General features: G+C 34.9%; 1 protein-coding gene across 3 annotated transcripts in view; it reads left to right on the top strand.

Annotated features, from left to right (window-relative positions):
* Nucleotides 1-20,193, top strand: part of LOC150100074 (transcriptional repressor NF-X1-like) — a 222,136-nt gene extending 201,943 nt beyond the window's left edge. For all 3 annotated transcript variants that reach the window (XM_090403287.1, XM_090403285.1, XM_090403286.1), the window contains exons 12-13: nt 6,316-6,461; nt 19,082-20,193. In XM_090403287.1, coding sequence (XP_090259413.1) covers nt 6,316-6,461; nt 19,082-19,256 — 321 coding nt within the window. In that variant the 3' untranslated portion in view covers nt 19,257-20,193. The remainder of the gene's footprint in view (nt 1-6,315; nt 6,462-19,081) is intronic.
* Nucleotides 20,194-27,719: the final 7,526 nt, after the last annotated feature.

Below are 27,719 nucleotides of genomic sequence, written 5' to 3'. Positions count from 1 at the left end.
ATCTGAACTTTTTATGAACGGTGCAATGAAAAAGAATCAGGCACACACAATATTGAAATCAAGAAAATAAGATAATACAAATAACTTAGTTCTTCAGGTCAAAACATTCACATAGAATCAAACATCATATCTTCAGATACTAAATTCATAGTTCTCCTAATAATAAAAATTGTCAGGATCACCATTGCCACTAAAGTCCTGATCACCATCAGGACTTTAGGAGAAATAATAGCTTCCTGCTTCTTCCTCACTCACTGTTTGTTGTGCCTGCGTGCATGTGTCTTGTTCTTAAGTTTCTTGAAAATGGCAACGTGACGTTGCCGAAATATTGAAGTATATTAAATTTATTTTTAATGTTTATCCTAGTTGACGTTGTGATTTCCTTAAATTATTTAGTAAAAAATAATAAATAAAAAATGACAAACAATAGACAAATAGATATGAAAAAAATAATTAGGTGAAATTATTACTAATCAATTACAAAGTACAGTTATGCACAATAGTAAAACAGCAAACACAGTAAAATTTTTCTGTTAACTTTTTGTAGCAAGATGTACATCTTCTAAAATATGTTTTTTCCTTGTCTGAAGTCGAAGTGACATTATTTTCCTTTGGTGTAATTCCTAATAACTCTTTTGCGATTTCTTCTCTAAATTCTGTAATGCTAATGTTTTTATCAGTAACTCGCTTATATTCTATAAAAACGTTCACCACAGCAGAACCTAAAAGAATTTCATCTGCGAGTTTTCGGTACCATTTCACACTTATTCGAAAACAAGAAGCATAGGCTTTTACCTGATCGGATAGATCAATAAAACTTTAACTTTTGTTATAGTCTATAATAGCTTCCGGCTTTTGCACTTCATTACCATTTCTTGCTGTAAGAGATTTCATTTTGTTTGTGTGTTTTGTTGATAACATAAGCACTTCACGTTTATCGCACCATTTTATTACCACCACCCCTGTGTCACTTTCTTTACCAATTATTTCACCCTTTTTCAATTTCTTCTGGGACATCCTGTGGAATTCCCTTTTGATTTTTTCACAAAGTGCCTACAAGGTGTGTTTGTCTATTCAAAAGTTTGTGTGCTAATTCAATACTGGTATAATAATTATCTACATATATTGTGCGTCCGTGTCAAGTAGATTCTCACGAAGTTCCATAACAATTGAAGGTTGGAACACTATTAGTGCTATTGGTCTTTTCTGCGCACACTATATCTTGAAATCATATGTATATCCATCTTCAATGCACAATTTGAATAATTTTATGCCAAATTTGTGTCATTTATTCTTGATGTACTGACAAAAGGCAAGACTACCTCGGAAAGGAACTATCGTTTCATCTATGCAAATATTACTCTAAGGCGTCATTATTTTCTGGAAATTTTTTCTTATATGATTTATAAGAGGTGTAATTTTATAAAGTCTTTCAGAAGTATTTCCACCCTCGTTGTCTGTGAAGTGCCAGTTACTGAGAAGAAGATTGAACCGATTCCTTGACATAACTTGTTTGATTTCTGTAGAATAGAGGACGTTATTCTACCAATAACACTCTAATTTTGGCATCTGCACTAAACCAAACCAAATTTGCAGACCCAAAAATATCTTCATTTCATTGGGATTTGTGTTTTTCCACTTTCTTATCCTTGCTTTTGGTAAAATTGTCTTACTGAGTTTTTGAAGAGCGTATCTGTTAGTTTCTTGCACCATTAGGTCCAGCAGCCCTTCATCAACAAACATAAAAAAGAAGTCTACAGGCTGTTTATCATGCATTTCTTCAATAACATTTTGTTTTATTCCAAAATTATTATCCACAAACTGAAAATGTTTTAGATTATCACCTGTAATTTCATTCCATTGTAGGTCGGTTGAATTCATATTTCCAAGTATCTCATCTGAGGAAGAATCATTAGTCAAATGCAGATTTCTTATAACATCATCAATTGTTTTTTCTACAGAATGAGCAGCAGTAAACTGAGATGTACTAAGAGCGAAAACTTCGGTATTACCAGTTGTAGATACTTTTATTCTCTTTCTAGAAATGAGAGAATCTGAAGACACAGAACTAAGATCACTTCCATTGTAACTTTCCGACGAATATTCGTATGGTTCGTCATCAGATAGAACTTCATTTATCGAGGCTTCTAAATGATGTTGCTCATTTTCATAGTCTCCCATATTAGGGCAATTTATAACAATATTTATCACTATAACAAATATATTCCACCGGACAAAACACTGAATGCATATAACTGTTCGTACACGTCATAGATATGCAAGCTTGACCTTATGTGAAGTGCGAATCATGTGTGCACCGCTCGGTCCAGTCAGTAAAAAAATTCTTTTCAGGCTGTGTGGTGCACACGTGATTTACACTTAACAAATCTATTTAGCTGCATGAAACAGATAAAAAAAATCATAAAATATGATTATTTTATGTTACTTCCAGCAAATTGTAAAACAAAAAGAGGTTGGCCTGGGGATCACAAAATTTTTTAACGTTACAGCAGTCAACGTGTTAAGATAACATGTTGACTGCCGTAACATGATTATCATAACATGTTAAGATAATCTTCTTTCAGTAACAATGATGTCCTATTTTTAACATTACAATTGTTATTTTAGATTTAGGATTGTGGATTATCTACAGTCCTGTTTATAGTTAACTTTTAGAGAGGAAGGTTCTGTGGGTAGAATATGTGCCTTCCACATGCTTGGGATTTTTAGACCATCATTATGGTTAAGATTAGGGTGGTTGACAAGAATCTCACAGGCTTCCTTAAATTTGCATTCAAACCATGTTTTGGTATGATATAAATAACTGAAAGAGGCTTAAGATTCATTCCAAATAACATAGCAGATAAATTGCGTTTAGGAACCGCCAACATTGTAAATATAAATCATAAGAAAACAATAACAAGTAACTTAACAAAACACGAATTAAGAGGGGTGAAATCATTAAAATCAAATCCGAACATCGTAATAACTAGAGCCGATAAAGGAAGTGCCACCGTTATTCTAAACCAAACCACTTATTTAGAAAAAATGAATCTGCTAGTCTTGGACAATAGTATATAATGTGTTAACAGTGACCCAACCAATAGAATAAAAAAGAAAAGAGAGAAACAACTTAAATCTATTGCTATATGGCCTGAAGACACAGTCAAAAAACTACTAGTCGAAGGTATAGATAGCCCGAATTATCACCTAGCCAAGAAATTAGCGGCAACACTCAAGGAGTTGGTAGGTCATTGTCCCTCCTATATCAGAAACACACAACACTTCATAAACATAATCAAAGACGTTACATTAGAAAAAGACGATTTATTAGTCAGTTTTGACATCTCTGCCCTCTTTATGAATGTCCCAATCAATGACAATCCTTCTTTACAGAACAAATTCCCTCCAGATATAAAGGCACTCTTTGCGCATGTGTTACGTTCTGGTTATTTTGTATGGCAAAATGCTTTCTACCTACAAAAAGAAGGCACGGCCATGGGCTCGCCATTATCCCCCCCCCACCCCCCAATTGCTAACTTTTATATGAAACATTTTGAGAAACGTGCTCTAGATTCCTCTCCTTTAAATCCCAAAGTCTGGCTTAGCTACGTCGACAATGTTTTCGTGATCTGGTCCCATGGCCCCCAGACACTAGGCCACTTTATTTAGTAGCCACCTAAACAAACTACACAAACGCATACAGTTCACACTTGAGATTGAAAAACAGAACACACTTGCATTTCTAGATGCACTTGTCACAGTCTTTCCTTCACTGTTTACCAGAAACCGACACATACTGGCCAATATATACACATAAACTCCTACCACCACCCAACACAAAAACTAGGTGTCATTAATACTCTAAATAAAAAAACAGGGCTTTGAAGATCTTCTCCAATAAACATGCACTGAAAGACGAATTTAAAGTTATCAGCAGTACTTTTCCAAAAAACTGGTTACAGCCAAAACACTATTAACAAAATTCTCTACAAGACCTCAATAAAAAAAAACAAAGATAAACCAGATTTAAATGGACATCAGATAAAATAAACAGAATACTACAAAAAAATACAACCTCAAAGCCACCTTTAGACCTCCTCCAAAATTAAAAAGCTTACTCAACTCATCCAAAGACCCACTCCCTCCGCTGGCCCACCCTAGATTATACCATATTTATTGCACCTGTAATCTACCATATATAGGGGAAACAGGACGCACAATTCCTATCAGACAAAAGGAACATAAACGACACATTAAATATAACTATGGTGAAGTTGGCCTTTCTGATCATGCTCTGAACACTTTACATAGAATTGACTGGAACAATTGTTTACATCACGCCAAACATGGTATGAACTCAAATTTAAGGAAGCCTGTGAGATTATTATCAACCACCCCAATCTGAACAATAATGATGGTCTAAAAATCCCAAGCATATGGAAGGCACATATTCTACCCATGGAACCTTTCTCTCTAAGAGTTAACTATAAACAGGACTGTAGATAATCCAGAATCCTAAATCTAAAATAACAATTGTAATGTTAAAAATAGGACATCATTGTTACTGGAAGAAGACTATCTATAAGAAAGAATGTTTTTCTCATGTTGTCTTAAATAGAATTCAGCTTTGATGTAGTTTCTAAATAATTAATTTTTTTTTATATTTATTTTTCACCAGAGGTCATGCCAGTAGAATAACTGGTGATCAAATCATTGTTTCTTTAGCTTACTGTGTGTAATGTAACTCAGCTTATCCTTGTATATTTGTATATACTCCAGATGATGATGATCTTAATATGAAGATCGAAACATCGGGAAATTAAAAGAGTTATTTATAACATGGTTGTAAAGTCCATAATTTCTAAACTGTATCATTTTGCAACATTTCCAAAAACAAGACTCCATTTTGTCTCAGAATATGGTTACCATTACTCACCAACAGAAGGCTGTCTTTTAATTTATTTTTGACAGTGAACTGAAATGATGCCATTGACTTTCTCTTCATTTCAGGATCATGATAGTGAACCTATTATGTCACATATATTGCTTCATCTCTTTATTGAAACATGTAAATGTACAGATGATTTTCTGAGCTTCATGTCCTTTACTTAGTGTTTTCTAGTTGCACACAAAACTTTTTATATCCACAGTCATTAATAATGGTCATCACTGCTGGTTTTCCAGTACTGACCATGTTGCACAATTTGCAAGTTATGAAGCAATAAGTGTCCTTGATCAGTTCAATGTGACTTGTTTGTCATTTCTTATTGCTGCCACTCTTGAGGCTTGTGTCTGATTCAGCATCTAATTGTGCTGAACAGTATTGTCTCCATACACATTTATCTGATGGTTATGAATTTACATTGGACTCCTTCAGTTAAGAATTCAGTCATCTCTCTGTTTCATGCATCTCTAACAACTGCCATTTTGAACTACTTGTTTGCCGGGCTTATGTGACCATTCACACCACTCGTGGTGATACTATTACTGTTCACTCAGTGAATGTAAAACCTCAAAAAAAGGGATGTATAACTTTTATATTACTCTTCTTAATCAAATTTGAACATTATGAAATATGTATTAAAACACCAAAAACAAAAAAGCCTGCAAAATGCATGAGAAGGAAGTAGGAAACATGATGTTATGCATGCCATTTCAAGAAATCATCAGATTAAGATTATGGAGAGTTCTTTTCTTCCATAATCTGACAGTTTCTTGAAACAGCCAGCATACACACTGTTATGGTTCCTACTAGCATATTATGTATATTACAGTTTTATATCATTAGTCATACATACTTCCTGTTCTTAATGTTAAATTTCATTATATTCATATTTTACTTTCCATGCTGCTAACTCATCTTTATCCTATCATGAATTTTGAATCTTCATTTTCTGTATTATGTTTAATTCATGTTTATACTGAATTTCAGCCTTATAAGACTCTACAAAGTAAATATTTTCTTTCCTTTCAAGGATGTTCAGGTATATTTTTATATTAATATATCCTTCGAAATAAACTTCTATTAAAACAATAGTATATTTAGTGATAGGGATTACTCTTTTTGAATATTTTGCTTGTCTGTTGCAAATGGAACCAAATGAGCCTTAAGGTTCAGAATTCCAAATTTTGATCTTCCAAAAAATCTTTTTGTGATGAAGGATTACAAATTGCAAAATATTGCTATGAAAAAAAGTTTGTCTGTTTAATTTAATTTTCTTTACTGTTCAACTATTTTTTTTAAAAATGTTGTATGTATGCATATGCATGCATATTACATGAAATCTTACTTTGATTTTCATGTATTTCCAGTCTAAACACAAATCAAGAAGCCATTCTTTTCCTCCCATGAATAGTGAATCACGCCGTGTTATTCATGAATTAGCCCAGTTCTTTGGTTGCGAAACTCAGAGTTATGATCAAGAACCAAGTCGAAATGTTGTAGTTACTGCTTTCAGGTAATGCTCAGAATATTTTAAGAAATATATATTTTAAAAGTTATACTGTTAGACTTCAATTCCAGGGCTGAAAATGATTTCTCACAAGAAGATTAATTTACATAGCACCATCTATTATGAAGAGTGCACTGTAAAATTTTAATCTGTCATATGATACAAGGGATTTTAGAATGCAAAAGAAGTAGTAAATCTTCAGAGAGGAGCAACAAAGGAGAGATGGAGTGGTAGCAGAGAGTTAGAGGGAGATTATAAGTGGATACATCATGCAGCAGTGCTATACAAGTAACCACTAAGAGGTTCTAAGCATTATGTCTGCATTCTTAAGTCAAATTTCAAAGGAACTATAACGGCGCTGAATGCATGATAAGGGACAGATTATGTAGTTGCTGTACCTACCTGTTAAAAAGGAAATTCTGTCGGGAATCTAGTTGGTAAGGATGGCTCCTGTTAAAAAGGATTGAGTCAACGAATTGACTGTAGTATCTGCTTGCAGCTGATTGGGAAAAGCTCATAGTAGAGTACATGTACATCCAGAAGAGACAAATGCTTGAAACATAATACTTCCCAAAAGCTTTGCTCCCATACTTACCTCAACAGAGAAAAAACAAGGAAGCAGGTGTAGCTATAGGTTTGAGCAAATCATAAATAGAAGGGAATAGTCTTAAAGTATTTAGTCCATGAAATATAAAAAATCTCCAAGGAAGAAAACTCCTTGGAGAAATTTTTTATATCTCACGGATTTATATTCATCACTCAGAATATTAGATATCTTCAAACCAAGTACAGTATGTTGTTCTAAATAATTATTTTACAGAAGATATGCTATCCTGTGAAGAATGCTGCAAAACTAATTCTCAGAACTGACGAAGGATATAATGATCTGCTTGATGCTGCGTTAGTGAATTTCTAACTGCATTAAATGGACTAACATTCACAAATTCACTAATGCAGATGTCCTTTGAGCAGCAGTTCAATGCATGTGAGTGTATGTGTAATTTAATGTATAAAATGTATATTACTAGTCAAGTTGGACTTAAGAAGTTGCTACAGATTTATAGTGTAAAATTGAAGTAAACTGTTTTAACTTTGTTTTATGTCAGGTATTCAAATATGCATTTATACTAAATTGTGTTGTTTATCTACTTGTTGAACTTAAATTCGCTGTTTATTTTGAATTGTTTTAATAATTAATTAATTCAAATCTGGTAGGAAACTAGCCACCTAGCATATACTGCTTGGAAAGAACCCATATGGTTGCCTACTGGGTTCTTCTTGGAAAGAACCCAGTAGGCAACCATATGGGTGAGGTGCATCATTCCATGTAACAAGTCACGTGTTTGAAGCAGTATAAATTGGAGAAATATGATGCTCCCAAGTGAGTGCAACTGTGTCCAATCGGATATGATTGCCTTTAACTTTCTAAATTTTGGGAAGTTATACTGACTAATATCAATTTTGGTATTAGCTAATACTAATACCAAATTTTTCAAGAGGAATGCAAAGAGGAGTACATATTATTATTATTATTATTATTATTATTATATGGGCACCTCCCATGGAGTAAGAAGACATTGCAGAAGACCCAATCTATCCACACAATCTATCATACCTCTCCTTGAACCCATTAACAGACAAAACGCTAACAACTGACTCTGGCAACCCATTCCACTCATTCGCAACTTTCCAAGCAAAAAATCTAGTCCTCACACCCCTACTTTATTCAACTTTCAGGGATGACCCCTTCTTCTGGTCCCTTTAGCCAAGTGCTGAAACATTTCCCTTGCATCTATCCTATAAAACCCTTTAAGCAACTTAAATATTTCTATCAATTCCCCTCTTTTTCTCTTATCAACTAATTTCTGCAATCCAATCACCCTCAATTTATTCTCATAGGGTGCATTCCACAGAGCACTCATGATCTTGGTCACTCACCTCTGAATCCTCTCTGGTGCTTCCTCATTCTCAATCTTGCCTATCTCAACTTACAGTTGAGATAGTTGAGTTACTGAGTGAGCACTTTGCAAGAATATATCATCCAGGTGGTGACATTGCAGAAACGAATAAACCAGTAGATTATACAGGAATTGTGGTGAATGGAGGTGAGTAGTCTATTGCATAACCTCAATGTCAATACATCTGTGGGATTGGATGGTATACCAGCTCGTGTTGTGCGAGAAGCAGCTAAAGAATTGTCAGTACCCTTGACCATTTTGTTTAATTTGAGTCTCGGGTCTGGGTTAGTCCCGAGCAGGTGGAAAGAGGGGAAAATAGTTCCACTGCATAAAGGTGGTTCCAAGACTGCTGTTGTAAATTACTGACCGATTAGCATATCAGGAATCATTGTCAAGGTCTTAGAGAAATTAGTCAAGAAAAGAATACAGGATTGGATAGATGAAAATGGGATAGTGTATGGGGGACAACATGGTTTTGTGAATGGTAGATCATGCCTCAGTAACTTGCTCACGTTTTATAACACAGTGACGGCTGAACTGGATAGGGGTAATGGGTTTACAGTGAAACTACTGGACCTTGCCAAGGCCTTTGATAGGATACCACATGGAACCCTAATCAGTAAACTGGAGCAGATGGGGATAGATATAGGGTTGGTGAGATGGATAGGAGGGTGGTTGAAGGAGAGATACCAGAGAGTGGTTTATTCAGGAGTGGAATCAAAAAGACGTCTTGTGACTAGTGGAGTGCCGCAGGGCTCTGTTCTTGGACCACTGCTTTTCAATTTGTTCATCAATGATATTGGAAAGGATTTGAGAGGAAGTGTTCACTTGTTTGCTGATGATGCAAAGTTGGGTAGAGCAATTGTGAGTGCACAGGATGTCAAAATTTTACAGGATGATTTGGATAGTTTGGAGGACTGGGCTAGGAAAAATGGATGTCAATTTAATGTGGCAAAGTGCAAAATTATGCACTTTGGGGTGAAAAGAATAGCAGCAGTATATCGCATTGGTGGAACCGTACTCCAGGAGATTGATGAGGCCAGGGATTTGGGAGTGTTGGTGGATAGGGAGTTGAGGTTTAGGGGGCACATTGCAAAAGTGACTAAAACAGCTCACCAAATCACTTGGCTTCTGAAAAATACTTTAACATGCAGAGACAAACAAGTTGTTGTTCCTCTGTATCGAGCCTTGATAAGACCCCATCTGGACTTCTGTGCCCAGTTATGGGCACCAGGGTTTCTTCGTGATGGGGAGGAAGTGGAGAGGGTCCAGAGACGAGTGACCAAGATGATAGCAGGTCTGTGGAATGAACCTTATGAGAATAGGTTGAAGATTTGTGGGTTGCAGAAATTGGATGATAAGTGAAGGAGGGGTGATATGATTGAGACATTCAAATTACTGAAGGGTTTTTATAAGATTGATCCAGAAGATATTTTTGAAAATATGACTGGTGGTGAGAGGACTAGGGGCCGTGCATGGAAGCTGGGCAAGAGCGTGGTTGACAAGGTGTTAGTGCTGGGTTTTTTACTTAGAGAGTGGTGAATGAGTGGAATAAGCTTCCAGAGTCTGTTGTGGGTGCTACAACCGTGAATGAGTTCAAGGCAAGGTATGATAGATACTGTGTGAATGTTGAATAGTTGTTCTTGACATGATGTTAGGGCCTCCCTCGATGAATCTGTCGACTCCTTGGAGTTTCCCGGAACAATAATAATAATAATATCAATACTTGAGGTAGAAAAAGCTGTCAAAAATTTGAAATGTAGAAAGGCAGCAAGAGTAGATGATATTTGACCAGAAATGCTTAGATATGCAGGTATAAAAGTTTTGCAGTGGCTACACTTCATAATTCAGAGGGCCTGGACAAAAGGTCAAATTCTCTATGATTAGAGTAGAGCCGTCATAGTACCCATTTATAAAAAAAAAAAAAAGGGGGGGGGGGGAATAAAGCTGAATGTGAGAATTACAGAGGAATTTCTCTACTGAGTGTTCCAGGTAAGATTTATGCAAGCATACTTGAAAAGAGGTTGAGAAAGATTTTGTAAGAGAAACTAGGAGAAGAACATGCAGGGTTCAGGCCAAGTAGAGGGTGTCAAAATCCTTTCATTTAAGACAAATAGTTGAGAAATCTTGGGAATATGACAAGTATCTGTACTTAATTTTTGTAGATCTGGAAAAGGCACATGACAAGTGCCCAGAGAAAAGCTTTTCAAAACACTACAATTATATGGGGTGAATGGAACATTATACAGAGTAATCCCATAGTCTGTATTTAAGTTGTTAGTCAACAGTCAGAATTGAGGGAAATACGGGAAGATGGTTTGATGTAATAATCAGGGGCAAGACAAGGATGCACATTATCTCAACTCTTATTCATAATCTATATGGATCACATTATGAAAGAAAGTGGCATTAACCCTGATATTAGAGTTAGAGATGTCAAACTTAGCTCTTTGGTTTATGCAGATGATGTACTCCTAAACACATCTAGTGCAAGTCAACAGGATTCTCTAACAAAATTGAATAACAGCTGTAACAAATTTGGCATGAAAATCAATAGAAAGACTGAAGCTATGAAAATAGGCAGGAACATGGAAAACTTCAGCTGCATTCTGAATGGAGGTCCTATAGAACGAGTAAAATACTTCAACTATTTAAGCACTGTTTTTAGTGAAGATTTCAGGTTAAATCTGGAAATAGACAACAGAGTAAGCAAAGCTGGTATGGTGGGTAGCGAATAAATTTATATGGAATAAGAGTGAAATTAGCCAAAATGCCAAACTAGCAATATAGATGACAGTGTTCATACCAGTTTTAAGTTATGGATTTGAGAGTTGGATTAGAAATAAAGCACTTGATCAAAGGCTAGAGATCACAGATGTGAGGGATCTGAGAAAAATTAGGGGAGTGAACCGATGGCATCAATGGCAGAATCATGATATTAGAAAGGAACTTGATGTTATTAGCATTCAAGAATCTTTCAGCAGAGCTAATCTAAGGTGGTATTGCCACTTAAATAGAATGGATAAGGAAAGGTTTGCAAAACAGGTGTTTGATGACAAGATGGCAGAAAAGAGATTCAGTCAGCTGAATCTTATTAAATCCAATATTCTTCTTCTTTCCCAGATTCCATCAGGAACATCGGGAGTCTGTAAATGCTTTCCATCGGTTCCTTATCCTTGCTATTGGTCTTAGTTCAGCAAACTCTTCTCACATTCTATTAAAGTCGATCTCCTCCATGTATTTTTTTGGACTGCCACGCTTTCTCTTTCCTTGTGGATTCCATTCCAGGGCTGCGTGACAGATTTCTTCATGGTCTTTCCTAAGTGTATATTCAATCCATCTAAATTTTCATTTTCTGATTTCAAGGTTTGGCTTTTTGCTGATTTGTTCTTTTCCAGAGATCTTTATTAGTAATAATTTATGGCCGCCAAATTCAAAGTATGCTCCGCAGACATCAGTTTATGAATGTTTGTAGTTTTCTTTGTATTTCCTTTGAAACCACCCACGTTTCACATCCATATAAAAGACTGATTTAATACATGCATTAAATATTTAAAATTTTGTATCTGTGTAAATATTTTTCATTTTCCATAGTCTATAAGTTTAGCATATGCACTTCTTGCCTTTTGAATCCTTATGTCAACATCTCTAGTTGCTCCTCCATCTGCAGATGAAATACTGCTGAGATATGAAAAATGTGAAACAGTTTCAATTTTTCCATTTTCAATTGTACTTGGTGCCTTGTTGTTCACATTGATTCTCATTTCTTTTGTATTTATTTTCAAACCGACTTTCAGTGATTCTTCTTGTAATGTGGTTAGTTTGTTTTGGATATCTGCATGTATCCGAGCAATTAGACATATATCATCTGCATAGTCAAGATCATCCAAAGTTTTATTTATTTTCCATGATATTCCTTTGGCATGTTTCATTGCTGTCTGTTCTAAAACTTGATCAAGCACCAATATAAATAATAAGGGAGATAGCAGATATCCATCATGCTACACCTGGCATTGGAGCATTCCTTTGTGTGTGGAATGCACTTCAAAACAATATCTGGCAATAGAATCGGAGGCTTTTTCATAATCCACAAACAGCAAATATAAAGGAGAATTAAATTCACCCAACTGTTCGATTATTATTCTAAATCTAATATTAAAGTAAAATAATTATCAATATTTTACTTTAATATCAGAGTGCTTACAAGTAACAGACTAATTTGGAGGAAAAAGTGTGAATAGGAGATTAATAATAATGTAAACTTAATCATAAACATAAATATAGTGCTGTCATAGTAATAACCCTGAACACCCTTTGGGGGTATATATATATATATATATATATCAGGAAATCGATGATGATGATGATCACTATAGTAAAACTTATTTCAGTATATACTAAACAGTAAAGTGTTACCCCTACTGTAGTAAGTATAGTAGTGGAGAGTTGAATAAATTTATATGGAATAAGAGAGAGCTAAACCACCAAACTAGCAGTATACAAGAAAGTATTCCAACCAATTTTAAGTTATTTATCTCAGAGTTGGATTAGAAATAAGGCACTTGATCAAAAATTAGGGGCCGTGAACAGATGGAATCTAGTAGAATCATATTAAAAATGAAGAAATTAGGAAGGAACTTGATATTGTGTGAGCAAGATGATGTTCAAGTTGTATAGTTAGGCTATATTCCATACAGTAAGGTAGTGTGACCACGTAAATGGAATGGGACAAGAAACATCAACTTCGATGCCAAAATGGCAGGCAAAAAAGACCCAGAGGAAGACCAAGGTCTAGGTGGATTGATTCAGACAGAAGAACGAAATGTTAGATACAACAATATCAGAGTGATGACAAGTAAGAGAATGTTTTGAATGAAAATCGTTGATAGGAGATTAATAATTATGTAAACTGTCATGCTGGCCTCGAACACCTCTTTGTGTACACAGCAGGAAATTCATGATGTAATTTTAGCTGACAAATATCAAGAAATTATCATTATTTTATTTTCATAGACTGAAAATGTATAATAAATCTGTCTTTCGTACATGAAAGTTTATTTTACATGTTGTTTTGTCTCCTACCATGCAAGAAGCAGGTGCTGTTGCATTAACCGACAATTTGAAGTTAGCATGACACAGACATTCAGGAAGTAGTACAGATATTTGGTTGTTTTAGTTTCATTGTTGCAGAGAATGAAATGAGAATATAGGTTTGTCTTTAGAGAGAAGAGAGTTAAAAAAAAAAAAAAAAAAAAAAAAAAAAAAAAAAAAAAAAAAAAAACTTAAAAGAACAGATTTGGAGACCTATAGATTTATCTGGAAGTGTTTTCTTTCAGATGGTGAACGATCATCAGAAGATAAAAATCTAGAAGGCCTCTAATATATATATTTTAAAGAATAAAACGAAATGTGAATAAACAGAATAAAGAAACATAAAGAGTAAATGCCTATAGTAGTTTGGGCCATTTTTTGTTATCTTTTGCATTTGTTTCAGTCAACAGAGAAAAAAATTGGGGAGAATATTTTATTTGCTTCGAGACAGAAAGTGGTGTTTCCCTCTCATACTGTAAACTAGAAGGAAACTATTCAGACAGAGACCTGTTATCATTATTAATGAAAGGATTATTTAGTGCTGTAAAGACAACAGCTTCTTCTAAGTTTTCTCCACATTTGCAATCTGAAAAAGTGTTTACACTGAAATTTACTGAAATTAAAGATGCCAAGAAATTATATTCTTGGTTTCATCCTATATCCTTCATACACGGTTTCTGTGTGAAGTATCCTCATGACTGGGTTACTTGCATAAAGGAGCTAATGGCTTCACATAAATTGCCTTATTATCCCATAATGCAAGGCACATATCCTTATGGATATGTATAATACTATGCATCAATGGTTGAAACCCCAGACTGGTTTCAACCTTTATTGAAGTCTCATCAGTGGGAGTCGGACCCAGAAAAGATACCAAAGTTGAAGTAATGCAGAAGTCCTATATTTCCAACATGCAAGCAGGCAAAAGGTGTCGCAGCTTATTACTAAAATAATCTGAATTGGAGATAGATGTTGAAAGGTTTTTCACTTTGTTATATTATAAATAAATTAATTAATCATTAAATTAATATTTCTTTTAGTTTAAGGAAAGATAAATTTTTAAAAAATTAATGTTAGCTTTAATCAGAGTGAGATGACTTACTTTGAAACTGATGAAACACAATGTATTACAAAACCAAAGTTGTTAATCCTAGAAAATTGCAAAGAAGGTTGTTTTGTTGTTAGTATTTTCCCCTGAAATTAAATTTTTGTGAGAGAGAAATTGTCTCTCATCAAATATTTTTTAAACAAATTCTATGTAAGTCATTATGTTACATACCAACAGTAAGATGGAAAATGATGTTATTTATATTGAATGTGCAGCCATGGAAATAGAGGAGAAAGAAATGGACATTAATAAAGAAATAGTGTGTTTAAATGTTATCCTTCATTAGACATAGCACGAAATTGAAAAATTATTTAAATTAAGGGGATATTAAATCCCACATTATTTCAAAGCCGAATAAGAAACTCAAAGATAGAAATCTAATCTAAGAGTTTCATGCTGAATATAGAAATATATAAAGTTGGGCGAGTTCAAGCGTAAGCCAACACCTGATAGTGCAATGCCAGGGCAACTCATTGCAATGGTGGATCAAGCTCCAATCACTGTTCTTAGTATTTACCCATAATGTAAAAAACAGCTCCTATGAGATGTATTACTGTTCTACATTATGAAGGTCACTACCCAGACCAGTTTCGACCTTTTTTTGATGTCTCATCAGTGAGTAGGTAGACCTGAATAATACTAAGATGGTAGTGAACAGAACTTACATATACTCTGCTGTACGAATTTCCAAGAAGGTGTACCAATAAATTATTTAAAATAAAGAGCCAAGAGGCTTCAATTCGGCAACATAAAAATTATTTAAATTAAGGGGATATTAAATCCCACATTTTTTCAAAGCCGAATAAGAAACTCAAAGATAGAAATCTAATCTAAGAGTGTCATGCTGAATATAGAAACTATATAAAGTTCAGCGAGTCCAAGCGTAAGCCAACACCTGGTAAAAAATTGCAGAAGTAGCAAGAGATTAAAAGGCTGAAAAGAGAAAGAAGCAGGTGATCCGAAGGATTAATAAAGACCGATCAAACAAGGTAAGTCAAAATTATATTAATTATAACAAAATTATAGGCAGGGCAATCAGGGATGCTACTGATATTCAGCAATTACAAAATGATTTGAATAGACTGGAAATCTGGGCAAACGAAAATGGCTGTGTAAAGTTATGCACTTTGGCGTGATTAGAGTTCCAGCGGCATATTATATTAGCGAGATTATGCTACAAGAAACTGGAGAGGCAAGGGATCTTGGTGTATTGTGAATAAAAATTTAAAGTTCAAAGGAGATCACATAGTAAAAGTTGCAAATACAACTCCGAGGATAATTGCTATGTTGAAGCGAACCTTGACATGTAAGGATAAGGAAGTAATTTTGTCTCTTTATTTGGCTTTGATAAGACCACACTTGGATTACTGTGTGCAGATTTGGTCTCCCAGGTTCCAAGGGGATAAAGAAGCTGTGGAAAGGGTGCAAAGAAGAGTTACAAAGATTATATCCGGATTATGGGATTTACATTATGAGGACAGATTGCAAGTATGTGGATTGCAGACTCTGGTTAACAGGAGAAAGAGCAGTGATATGATAGAGGTCTATAAACTTTTGAATGGTTCTTATAACATTTCAACTGATGAAATTTTTCGTTATATGGAAGGTGGGGAGAGAACACGGGGGGGCATCCATGGAAGTTAAATTTATTTGCAGTCAAGAAAGGGTTAAGAGAATAATTTTCCCTTATGGGTAATGAGTACATCTGGTGTGAATGAGTTCAAGAGTAGGTATGATAGCTGGGTTGGATAATTTACAGCATCCCTCGATGAGTCCTTGACTCCCTGGAGGTCTCAGATAATAATAATAATACCACATGGAACTCTATTATGCAAATTAGAACAAACAGGGATGGATATGACACTGGTTCAGTGGATAAGCAGGTGGCTGCTGAACATATCAAAAAGTGGTATATGGAGGGGCAGAATCGAATTGAAAACAGGTGACTAGTGGTGTGCCACAAGGTTCAGTTCTATTTAATTTGTACATAAATGATATAGGATATAACTGAAAGGAAATATTCTTTATAAAAAAAAAGGATGGATTAAATAGGCTGTCAATATGGACAAAAGATCATGAGTTTCAGTTAATGTGAAGAAATGTAAAGTTATGTATTTTGGGATAAATAGATTACAAGCCGTATATCACATTGATTGCACTGTACTCCAGGAAATAGGTAAAGCTAGAGATTTAGAGGTGGTGGTAGAAAGAGTGTTAAAGTTTAGAGAACATATTGCTAAGGTAGCCCATAAGATTTCTTGGCTATTGAAGAACACATTAACAGAGATAAAGAAGTTGTTATTCCTCTTTATAAGGCCTTGATATGTCTACATCTGGATTACTGTGCTCAAGTCTGGCCTCTTTGGTTTCTTGGGGATGAGGAAGTGGTGAAGAGAATTCAGCGGCAAGTGACTAAGATGGTGAGCAGACTGTGAAATGTTCTCTATGAGGATAGATTAGAGGGTGTGAATTGCAGAAGTTGGTTGATAGGAGAAAAAAGTGGGGATATGGTAGAAACATTTTTAAAAGATTTCAGGAGACCAGAGTCAGTTGGGAGTGCTTTGTCTGTTAATTGGTTCAAGTAGAGGTATGATAGATTGATCTCCTACGATGAGTCTATGAACTCCATGAACTTGCCCATATAATAATAATAAAATATTTGTATAACAATTCTTGTCTTATTTATAAGACTAAGATACATTATGAGATTTATTTTAAAATTTGGAGAAACTAGTATTCTTTTAAAGTAAATAAATATGTTGGAAAGAAACCAAATAATGGCATGAACCTAACCAAATTTTTTATAGGTATAGAAAAATATATAAAAATATTTTTTTATCATGCATCTTTTTACAATATATATATATATACAGGGTGTTCGGGATAAATTTGACAGTTTCGTAAGGAAAACGAAAATCTTCTTTGTATCTATTAAATTTAATGAATTGACAAAAAACATTACAGGCAGAGTTAATTACAATACTATCAACAAGATTTACTCAAAATAACCACCATTAGCATCGATCACAGCTTCAATCCTGCTTCGGAACCTCGAACAAGCTGATGCTACAGTCTCCCTGGGAAGGGCCGCAAAAACTGTTTTAATTTTATCCATTAACTGGGCTTTTGTATTACTGGAAGTGCGATTGGTGTCTTTTTCAACTGCGCCCCATACAAAATAATCCATGGGGTTAAGGTCTGGGGAGTTTGGAGGCCAAACATTTGGACTGGTGAAGTCGTAGAAATTTTCAGACAACCATTTTTGACTTTTCCCAGAGGTGTGGCAAGGGGCCGAATCCTGCTGCCATACATACGGCCTACCATTGGCTACCCTTGTTATCCAGGGCTTGACTACAGTGTTTAGCAACTCCACGTAGCCATCTGAAGTCAATCTGAGGCCCTCTTGGAAAAAATGCGGAGGCATCACATTGCCTTCAGAGGATACACATCCGAAAACCATCACAGTTTGGGGAAATTTAGTCTGCATTACACGAGGAATGTCCTTTGTACTGTATGCAAGCCATCTGTTATTCTGCGTGTTGTGTTTTTGATCCTGGCAAAAGTTTTTCTCATCGGAAAAGAACCAGATTGTTTGTGGTTCCGCAGGATGTTTCACTTTGCTTAGAAGTTTCTTCGCGTTTATCAAACGTTTTTCACGGGCCTTTTCTGTAAGCAGCTGACCTTTGCGGCGCTTGTATGAGTAGTAGCGGAGGTCTTCATTGAGTGCAAGCTTCATAGTAGAGGCTGCAACATTCATTTCACGTGACAAAGCCCGAATTCCAATGCCAGGGATCTTCAACACCTGTTCCTGCAGATTTGCGAGGAATTCTGCTGTACGAACGCAATCAGATCGTCTGCTAGGGATCTTTCTTCTTGCTACATCCTCGTAGTCACCATTGCAAGTCTCTAGTTCATGCCTGATTGTTTTTACTGTATTCAGGGAGCATTGGGCAGCAGTCGAAATATCCTTATTTTGATGGCCGGCACGAATCATCATGATACAAGTTATTCTCTTCCATGATTCAGGTGGGTTCCAGCTATCCATCCTTTCTGACATCTTGTATATGAATGAAGAAGGGTCCAACCTTTTAAATGAAGAGAAGTGTGTGTTAATACATGTAACTTACGGAAAAATATAATTAATTATAAATATGTCAAATTTATCCCGAACACCCTGTATATATAAAAATCTGTGATGCAAACTGTGTATATGTAGAATTCATGCTTAGTTTAAACAGTACTGTTATTTGTAGGAAAGAAATGTAATTCTGTGCTTGACAGATATAAAAATGTGAAGTCATAAGTTTGTATTAGCTACCAAGTGAAACAATGGTGAAATATGTGCAAAATCAGCTTATCGTAAAGGCAATTATTCTAAAAATATAGATTCATCTTGTGTGTGAGAGAGAGATAGCGAGCACTTGCCTGCATTTACTCTATTGTTAACTATTTAACTTTGTTTTTTCTAGGGAAAAGAGCTATATTCCATCTGTGAGCATTATGTCTGTTGTACAGAGAGATCTCGGTCACCGTAAAGGACCTGTACCAGTTCTCTTTACTCATCAAAAGGAAACAAAGGGGAAATTGCCAGTGTCTGTTGAAAAGCAGGAGCCTGTGATTGATTATTTTGACTTTTGCCCATAAAAAAAAAGCGGGGGGCTGCCAGCCATTACCAAAACAGATATGAATGATTGGTACAACTGTGATGTATAAATTTTCATAGTATTAAGATACTATGATAAGCTGAATTTTTTAATGCATTTTTTTTTTTTCATTTGCAATATAAAGATATTCCCAAGGAATATCTCTCAGGGTCATTATTTAAGATTCACAGCTAGGTTAGTTGAAAAACTAATTTGTGAGCAAGTAAAAGAAGAGAGAGAAGACTTGTGGCTTTATTCTTTCTGGTTCTAAGATTTTGGGATATTTATATAATTTTGAACATGTATAGGCTATATTGAAGGTTTGGATATATATGTAATGTTATTTCAGAAACTGAGCTTTCTATGCTCCTTTATATAGTTATATCTGAAATCACTTCATCTTAGTTCTTTGTATAAATGAAAATGATAATTAAAAAAAAAAATACTAGGCTACCATGTACGTTAATAAATTAAAGGTGGTCTCCTGCTGTACTTTATAAATCACAAAATCAGACTATTATGAATTAAAGCACAGCCCAATTCACTATTAGGACACTCTCATGAGTTAATGGATTTTTGTTGCAAATATACCATATCATTAGTGATGTTTTAAAAATTCTCTTTACTGGTATATCATATTGCTTTAAAGTTAAGGATAAAGTATAGTTTAAAATGGAAAGACAGAAACTGAAGAGGATCCAACAAAAAATTGCAAAATATCTTTTCTTAAAAATGTTGAAAACTAAAATCAAAGGTTAAACTGAACCTATTAATTACTTAGAAGTAAGGCATTCTGGACTAAATGGAAGTTATTAAATTTTGGCATTTCATATTCATAACTATGCAATGACTTGATAATTTAAAAAAATGTAACTGGAAAAAAATATTGGGTATAATCAAAAGCTTTTTGATGCAATATTTCCCACTGAGGTGAGAGAGCAATGCTGAATGAAACCTGTGAATTATAATTTTCCCAGCCAAATTTAAATAAAAATGACCCTGTGTCTGTTTCACAAATGTGGAAAGTCATAATTAAAAAATTGAAATATAACTCTTTCATCCCATCCAGAAATCTGAAACCAAATTTTTTTGGCTACACTCAGTTTTCATTATTATTATGTAAACATCTCCATGGAGTCAAAGGGCTCGTTGTGGGAGAGCCTACTCTGTTATTTACACAATACCTATCATATCTCTTAAACTCATTCACTATTAGGACACTCTCAACTACCACTGGAAATATATTTCCATAATTCACCACTCTCCAAGCAAAAAACCTAGTCCACATGCCCTTGCTAACTGCACTCTTACACAACTTTCATGAGGATGACACCCCCCCCCCTTATCTGCTTGTTATAAACTGAAGTCTTTCTTATGTATCAATCATAAAAACTCTTTAGCAACTTATGTCAATCATGTCTCCTCTTTAATAATAACAATGAACTATAAAACAGACGAAACCTCACAGTAAAACTAATATGTTTGGAGAATTTTTGCCTAAATTTCATAAGCATCTTCAGTATACAAACAACTAAAACTGTCAATATCCTAACTGGAAAAAAAAAACTTGCACTAAGATGATAGATATAGACCATCAGATCTATGTTTAGTGGAGATAACATGCTTAGCAAGTAAAGACTGTTCAAAGCTCATGATATTTAATATATGACTTATGTTCTTCATGACAAATAAAAGCAGAACTTCCAAAATAAGAGCAAAGAATCTGGAAAACTAAAAAGTAGAAGCTTATCCTTAGGTGGGATAAGAAAAGTGGAGAATTTTTCTGACAGGGTGAAAGTAAACAAAAATGTTTAGTGCTTTCAAAATTTTCTCTATGCTTTTGGAAATGCCTTGCACACAGGAAATAGTAATGCAAGTTATTTCTTCTGCAGTAGAGGAGGCAGAGACTCTAAAACTATTAAATGCTTTTTTTATGAATAAATCATTAAAACTATTTGATAAGAAGTTAGATTTAATATGTTGTGTTGTAATTCTTTTTGTAAAAGTTTGAAGAACATAAGTGAGTCTTATTCTGAAAAACTGAAACTTGTAAGCTGCTGTCTGATTGATGAAGAATTCTTTGATATGGAAAAAGCATGCGACACTGATTAGATATTTGGAATACTAAACAACCTACACAATTTTGGTCTTAGAGGGGGAATATCCCTCTTTTTATCAAGAACTCACCTAACAAAATCTTCCAAGTCTGAGTAGGAAGTGCTCTCTCCTGACTGTATAACCAAGAGGAGGGAATACCACAAGTCTCAGTTTTTAAGTGTCATACTTTTTGCAATGATTGCAAAAAGTTAACTCTATAACAGAACAACTTCATCTAACAGTAAGTAATGTCCTCTGTGTGGATGACTTCATCTTCTGTCATTCATGTAATATGAGGATCACAGAAAGACAGCTGCAGCAAGCCATTGACCACTCTCAAAATAGACACTTTTTATGCAGATGTGGTCTTCATCCTGACCCAGAATTCTGACTAGGACAAACATTAATTCCATTTCACCAGAAACTAAGTATTTGAGACTCGTATTTGACAGCAAACTCAGTTTCCTCTCTCACACATGTCAGTTAAAAGACAAATGCTATAATGCATTGAATATTCTATGCACCTTTAAGTTGGGACAAACTTAAAAATTTTAAGAATCACACATTCTGATCTACTGTGACACTGATACAGTGATAACAAAGACATACATCATTAGTGGGTTGTCTTTAACAGTGAGTAGAACACTGAGTCTTGTGTGCAATGACCACTATATAGCCAGGCACGTGCACAGCTTAGAGGGAAAATTAAGTACTACTATTGATTATTTTTTAGGTGCTGGTTTGAACTCATTATGGACTTAAATGGAATAAATACAGCACATATAAATAATTAAACAATACGTTTAATCACTCCTGTATTTCATCTCAGTCACTAAGTATTTTCATTGTAATCTTTTCCACTTAGTGTTTGTGCAAATTTGTGAGTGTTTTTGCAATTTTAATAGTGTTTCCCTGATGATATATCAGTGACTAAGATGAAATATAGGAGTGATTGATTAAACATGCTGTTTAATTATTTATATGTGCTGTATTTATTCCATTAAATTCCATAATGAGTACTATTATTATTATATGGGCATGTTATGTAGTTGAAGGATTAAGTAAGGAAGACAGTGAGTTGCAGTGGAGTAGTGTGTACTCCTATGATAAGCCCTTGGACTCCTTGAAGGTGTTGCGTAATAATAATGGACATCTCCATGGATACATGTTCATCGCAGGAAGGTCTACTAACATTTCACCAAGCACTAATCATGAGTCACATAATATCCGTTGTGTTTGCTTTAAGCTTATTCACTGACAAATTACCAGATTCTGGCAATCCATTCTGCTCATTCACTACTCGCTAAGCAAAAAAAAAAAAAAAAAAAAAAAAAACTAGAAAGCCACAATTTTTCTGTTGCATTTTTCAGTGTATTTAGTACATCGACAATTTTTAGCATCATGAGTAGCGTGCTACCATGTGACAATAGCAATTGTTACATGGCATACCACTTTTTTTTAACAATTCACTTCATTTCATTTTCCTATTTGAGTTTTTAAAAATTAAAAAAAAAAACGATATCACTTCACTACTTCTGAGTGCATAGTTTTAGGGGATTTTTGAGAAACCAGACTTTTTTTTTTTTTGTGATATAAGATAAAAGGCAGTCATTTCACTGTGTAAATGCACAAACCACACTGCATCCATTTGTGGAGTATTTACACAAAATGTTGAACTTTTTTCACTTGGTTATATTATACTATAAATCAAAGATGCCAAGAAATAATATTCTCGGTTTGCTTCGCATTTAATGCTGTGGAAATCAGCCTTGTAGCAGCATTGTGAGTAACCAAATTTTTTGATAACAGTGGCATTGTCTAGTTGATGCCTTCCATTGTAATGGTTCTGGTTTTATAGCCAGGCCACATATTTCTCAGTATTGTTTACTGATTTCCACTAGGACTAGAGGTGATCCTTTATCTGCTTGGCATATATGGCTAACTTTAACAGGGTTTAGTCTGCAGTTTGGATGGTCTCCTCTGACATCCTTTCTTGGTGGTTATGGATTCTGCTACACCGCACAGTAACATCTTAAAGTTTTTCTTACTTTTTAAAGTGAACATATACTACTGGACATTTTTATAATCTAAAAGCTTAGTAAATGTATGGTAGTCAGCTACTGTCTCTGGCTGTATTGGGACTTCCTTATCCATGTTCCGGGCTTTTGTAAAATTTATGTTACAGTTTTCAAGTGCTGTGGCCACTGCTGTCCATTGTCCTTTGGCTCACGGGATAACTGGAGAAATCCATTCCTTATGTTGTTTCATTTCTGCTTCCATGCAGTTGCAGTTTTGTTTGATGTTGGTTCCTAATGTCATTTTTTCCTGCTGACTTCACAGAATCCATCCTCCTGCTCAGCTGTTTCCTTGGTTAAATCTAGCAGTTTGTGATTGCAAAGTTGGAACTCTGGTCTGTTGTCAACTGGAGTGGTTGTTGGTCTCTCAAGCTAGTGCAAATGCCTACTCTAGGCTTTCCCATTGGAGATCACACATTTAAAGTTCATAAAGAAATTGTAAATTCTAAGTTAAGAATAAAAATTAAAAAAAAGAAAGGAGAAACAGAGTAAATCTAATAACTAACAGGTACTTACCTGTCTCAAACCCCCCAAAATCACTTGAGATACAATGAATCATGATCTCAATGAGATTTTAGTTCAGATGAAATCAAAGATCAGATGCCAAGTTGAATTAATGCAGAAATCATGTATTCGTCATATACAAATAGTAAAAAGGTGCATTGCCTTATTATTGAAATACTCTAGATCAGAGATAGATCTTCAAAGTTTCATAGTTGTTTCACTTGTTTTTCAAATTAAATTAAACTTGCCAAGAAATTAAAAATGCCAAAAAATTATATTCTTGATTTAATCCTTTATCCAAGTGTAAATAAACAGTTTGCATGTGAATTCCCACTGATAAGACCTCATAAAGGTCAATGAAGGATACATAAAGATGCCAAGAAATTATATTCTTGATTTAATCCTTTATCCAAGTGTAAGAAAACAGTTTGCACATGAAGTCCCACTGATGAGACCTCATAAATGTTCAAATCAGTCTGGGTAGTGGCCCTTCCCATAATGCACAGCATTATACATGTCCGTAAAGGTATGTGCACTACATTATGGGATACTAAGGTAATTGAAGTGAAGTCATATGGATACTTTTCACAGCTGCTTTCAACAGGCTTAGAGGAAGGTGGCATGACAATAGCCAGTTTGTTAAAATAGTGTCTATTAAAATGCTCATTAAAAAAACAGGCCCAAAACAGCAAATAAGCAAAATGCATATAAGTGGAGGTTTCGGATTTATGTGAAAGCAACAAAAGACTATGACAGTGTGTCTGTAAATTGTATGTTTCTTCTGACCTGATTTCTTCTTTGCAGGAAGAAAAAACCAAGTTTCTGAAAGAAACCAAGCTTGTCACCTTTGTGTACAAAGGGATTATATCAATATCAACTGAGATACAGAGGGTCTATGAGTAAGTGATGATTAGATAGTGTACATGAGAATCATTTATTAACTAAATTTTCCTGTTCTTGATTTCACCCAGAAATCTGGGTGAAATCAAGAATAGGGAGTAGTAGTAGTGTCATCAACAAAAGGATGTAGGGGAAAAATGGGGAAGGGGGTTCTTAAAGATGCTATGAATAATGTAATGTGTTCACGACAGGAAGGATGAAGGTATGTCAGCTCAAGAACAAAACTTAAATACTGCCCGAAGAACTGAATATTATCAAAGGGTAAGGAGAAGTAGAATGAGTACTTTCTTATGAAAAATGAGACAAGACTATGTTTAGGTAGAATTGAAGTTCAGTATTTAAGACATCGATAATTCAGTCCAACAGCCAAGAACACTCAATTTAGCATATTAGAAGGTGCTATTTTGGACTTCAGGCTTACTCTCAATTGACATGCTTCAGCCTTACTAAGTGTAGTGACTGCATGTACATATCTTATATTTTGTTCCCTGATGATGGCAAATCGACTTTGCAAAATATTGGAAGTACCGATTAAATTTATTTTAGTTGATAAATTAGTCAATATCGTAATTTCCTTAAAAAAAGTTATGATAAGCATAATATTATTCTCCAGATCAGAGTTTCTCAACTGGGTTTCTACATAATGTTGCTAGGCGTTCTGTAAGAGATCACATTTAAAGAAAACAATTTTTTTTTTAATACTGTGTGTATTAAATGACTATAAACCAAGAGGTAAAAATAGAAACGCTATATTTTATTTAAAATAAACTGCACAACTAGTTTCGTCTTTCGATGAGGTCTTCTAAGAAGACTTCAGCGAGTGCATTACATGAGAGAAATACAAACAAATATTGCAAGAGATATCTAAATATTAAAATGCCAATATATTTACATTTGAAGGCGTTCTATGTATCACTTCATTGTTGGGTGCATGCATGCATTCATGATCTCGTGAATACCAAAGGCAGAAGCGATTTCTTGAAATTCTAAAATTTTTCTTTCCAGTTCATCGTAGCATTGAAAGATGTTTTCTGATTTGTTCCATATGACTGGGTGAGTGAAAGAATTTTTGTCATTATTGTCAGCAGAATTGAGTGCGTGATTAGACAGAGCGCTGCCTCTAGTTCTGCCATATGTTCATATGTCTTATGTTCTTCTAGATGTAACTCGATGGATTTTTCAGTCTGGCCAAAATAAGGCATGTTGCAGTTGCATCAAACATGGTATTGCCAGGATGGTATTGCCAGGATATTTGTAAGAAACGGTGCTTAGGTTTCATTTTTCCTTCAAACGAGTTAGACTACTACTTCTTCCGTAGGCATTTATAAATAGGGAAATGACATCAGAACTAGCCATAATTTCTGACAATTTAGCTGACCAAATTGTAAAATTGTATTCTTATTGACTTAAACTGCAATATGAAATGATGGTATAACATGAGAGAGTTCATGCCAACTGTGGCGTTGCCAGTTAAACAAGGTCCCCGTTATTTTCACCACGGAACTAAGGCAAATAACGAAAAGTCAGCTACTGGAACAAATCGTAAAACGTGTCCCAACTCAATATCACCGGACTTGAAGATTGGTACTATTAACATAAGAAGCCCGAATGGCAAAGAAATAGAGCTATCTGAGGAATTGGATAAGTATCAGATCGACACTGCGATCTAACGCCGATATTCGTTGGCGCTTGTCATTGCATGCCATGTCATTTTGACACTGCCCAAACAGCAGTGTATTTTTAGTGTTCATAAGCACGTTATTTCTGTGAGATATGAAACGTAACTTAAACAGAATGGGAGAGGAAAGATTAGCAAAACAATTGTTCTATGTCAGATTGGCAGGAAAAAGACCCAGAGAAAGACAAAGATATAGGTGTATTGATACAGTAAAAAGTGCCTTAGAAGATAGATATATCAGATCTGACAATGTTGGTACCTTGACAGGTAACAGATTGATTTGGAGGAAAATTGTAGATAGGAATTAGTAATGATGTAAATTTTTCACGAGTACTATCATATCCTGTACACCCCTTGAATGTAAATGTCAGGAATTTGATGTTGATGATGAGAGAGAACCTCCAGAGAGTCAGACTCATCGAAGGAGGCCACATATTATACACACACACCAGCTATAATTCTTGAATTCATTCACACTGCTTGCACTAACAACATCCAGTGGCAATCCATTCCATTCATACACTTCCCTCTGAGAGAACAACTAGGCCCCCCCCCTTCTTAGCAGGAAACATTCTCAGCTTCCAAGGATGCCTGCTTCTTAGCGGCCTTCATTCTCTGCTTCCAAGGACGCCCTCTTGTTCTTTCCCTACCCTCCATAAATTCCAAAATTCCATCAACTGAAATTCTGTATGACCCTCTCAGAAGTTTGTAAGTTTCAATCATATCACCCCGCTTTCTCCTGTTTCCTAGTGTCTACAGCTACAAATTCTCAATCTGTTTTCATAATCAGTATTCCACAATCCTGATATAATTTTTAACATATTCCTCTGTACTCTCTCCAATATATCAGAATCGCAACGGAAACCAGGAGACCAGACCTGTGCACAATAGTCTTATCAAGGCCTTGTAAAGAGGCAAAATAACATCCTTATGTTTACATGTGAACGTTTGTTTCAACATTGCAATTATCTTTTCAGTTGTATTTGCAATCTTTGCAACATGGCCCCTGAACTTCAACTTTCTATCTACTAACACTCCAAAACCCCTAGCCTCATCAGTTTCTTCTAGCACCATCCCACGAATATTATATAATATGACATTGGATATCTAATGACTCCGAAGTGAATTACTTTAGATTTACTGACATTGAACTGACACCCATTTTCCCATGCCCACAATTCCAGCTTATTCAAATCATTCTACAAGTACT

This window comes from Typopeltis vanoorti, chromosome 13 (assembly GCF_054136105.1).
Source record: "Typopeltis vanoorti isolate ZY-2024b chromosome 13, IOZ_Tvanoo_1.0, whole genome shotgun sequence".
Taxonomy (NCBI): Eukaryota; Metazoa; Arthropoda; class Arachnida; order Uropygi; family Thelyphonidae; genus Typopeltis; species Typopeltis vanoorti.
Note: the sequence above shows the minus strand (reverse complement) of the source record. Positions and strands in the feature narration are given on the sequence as shown.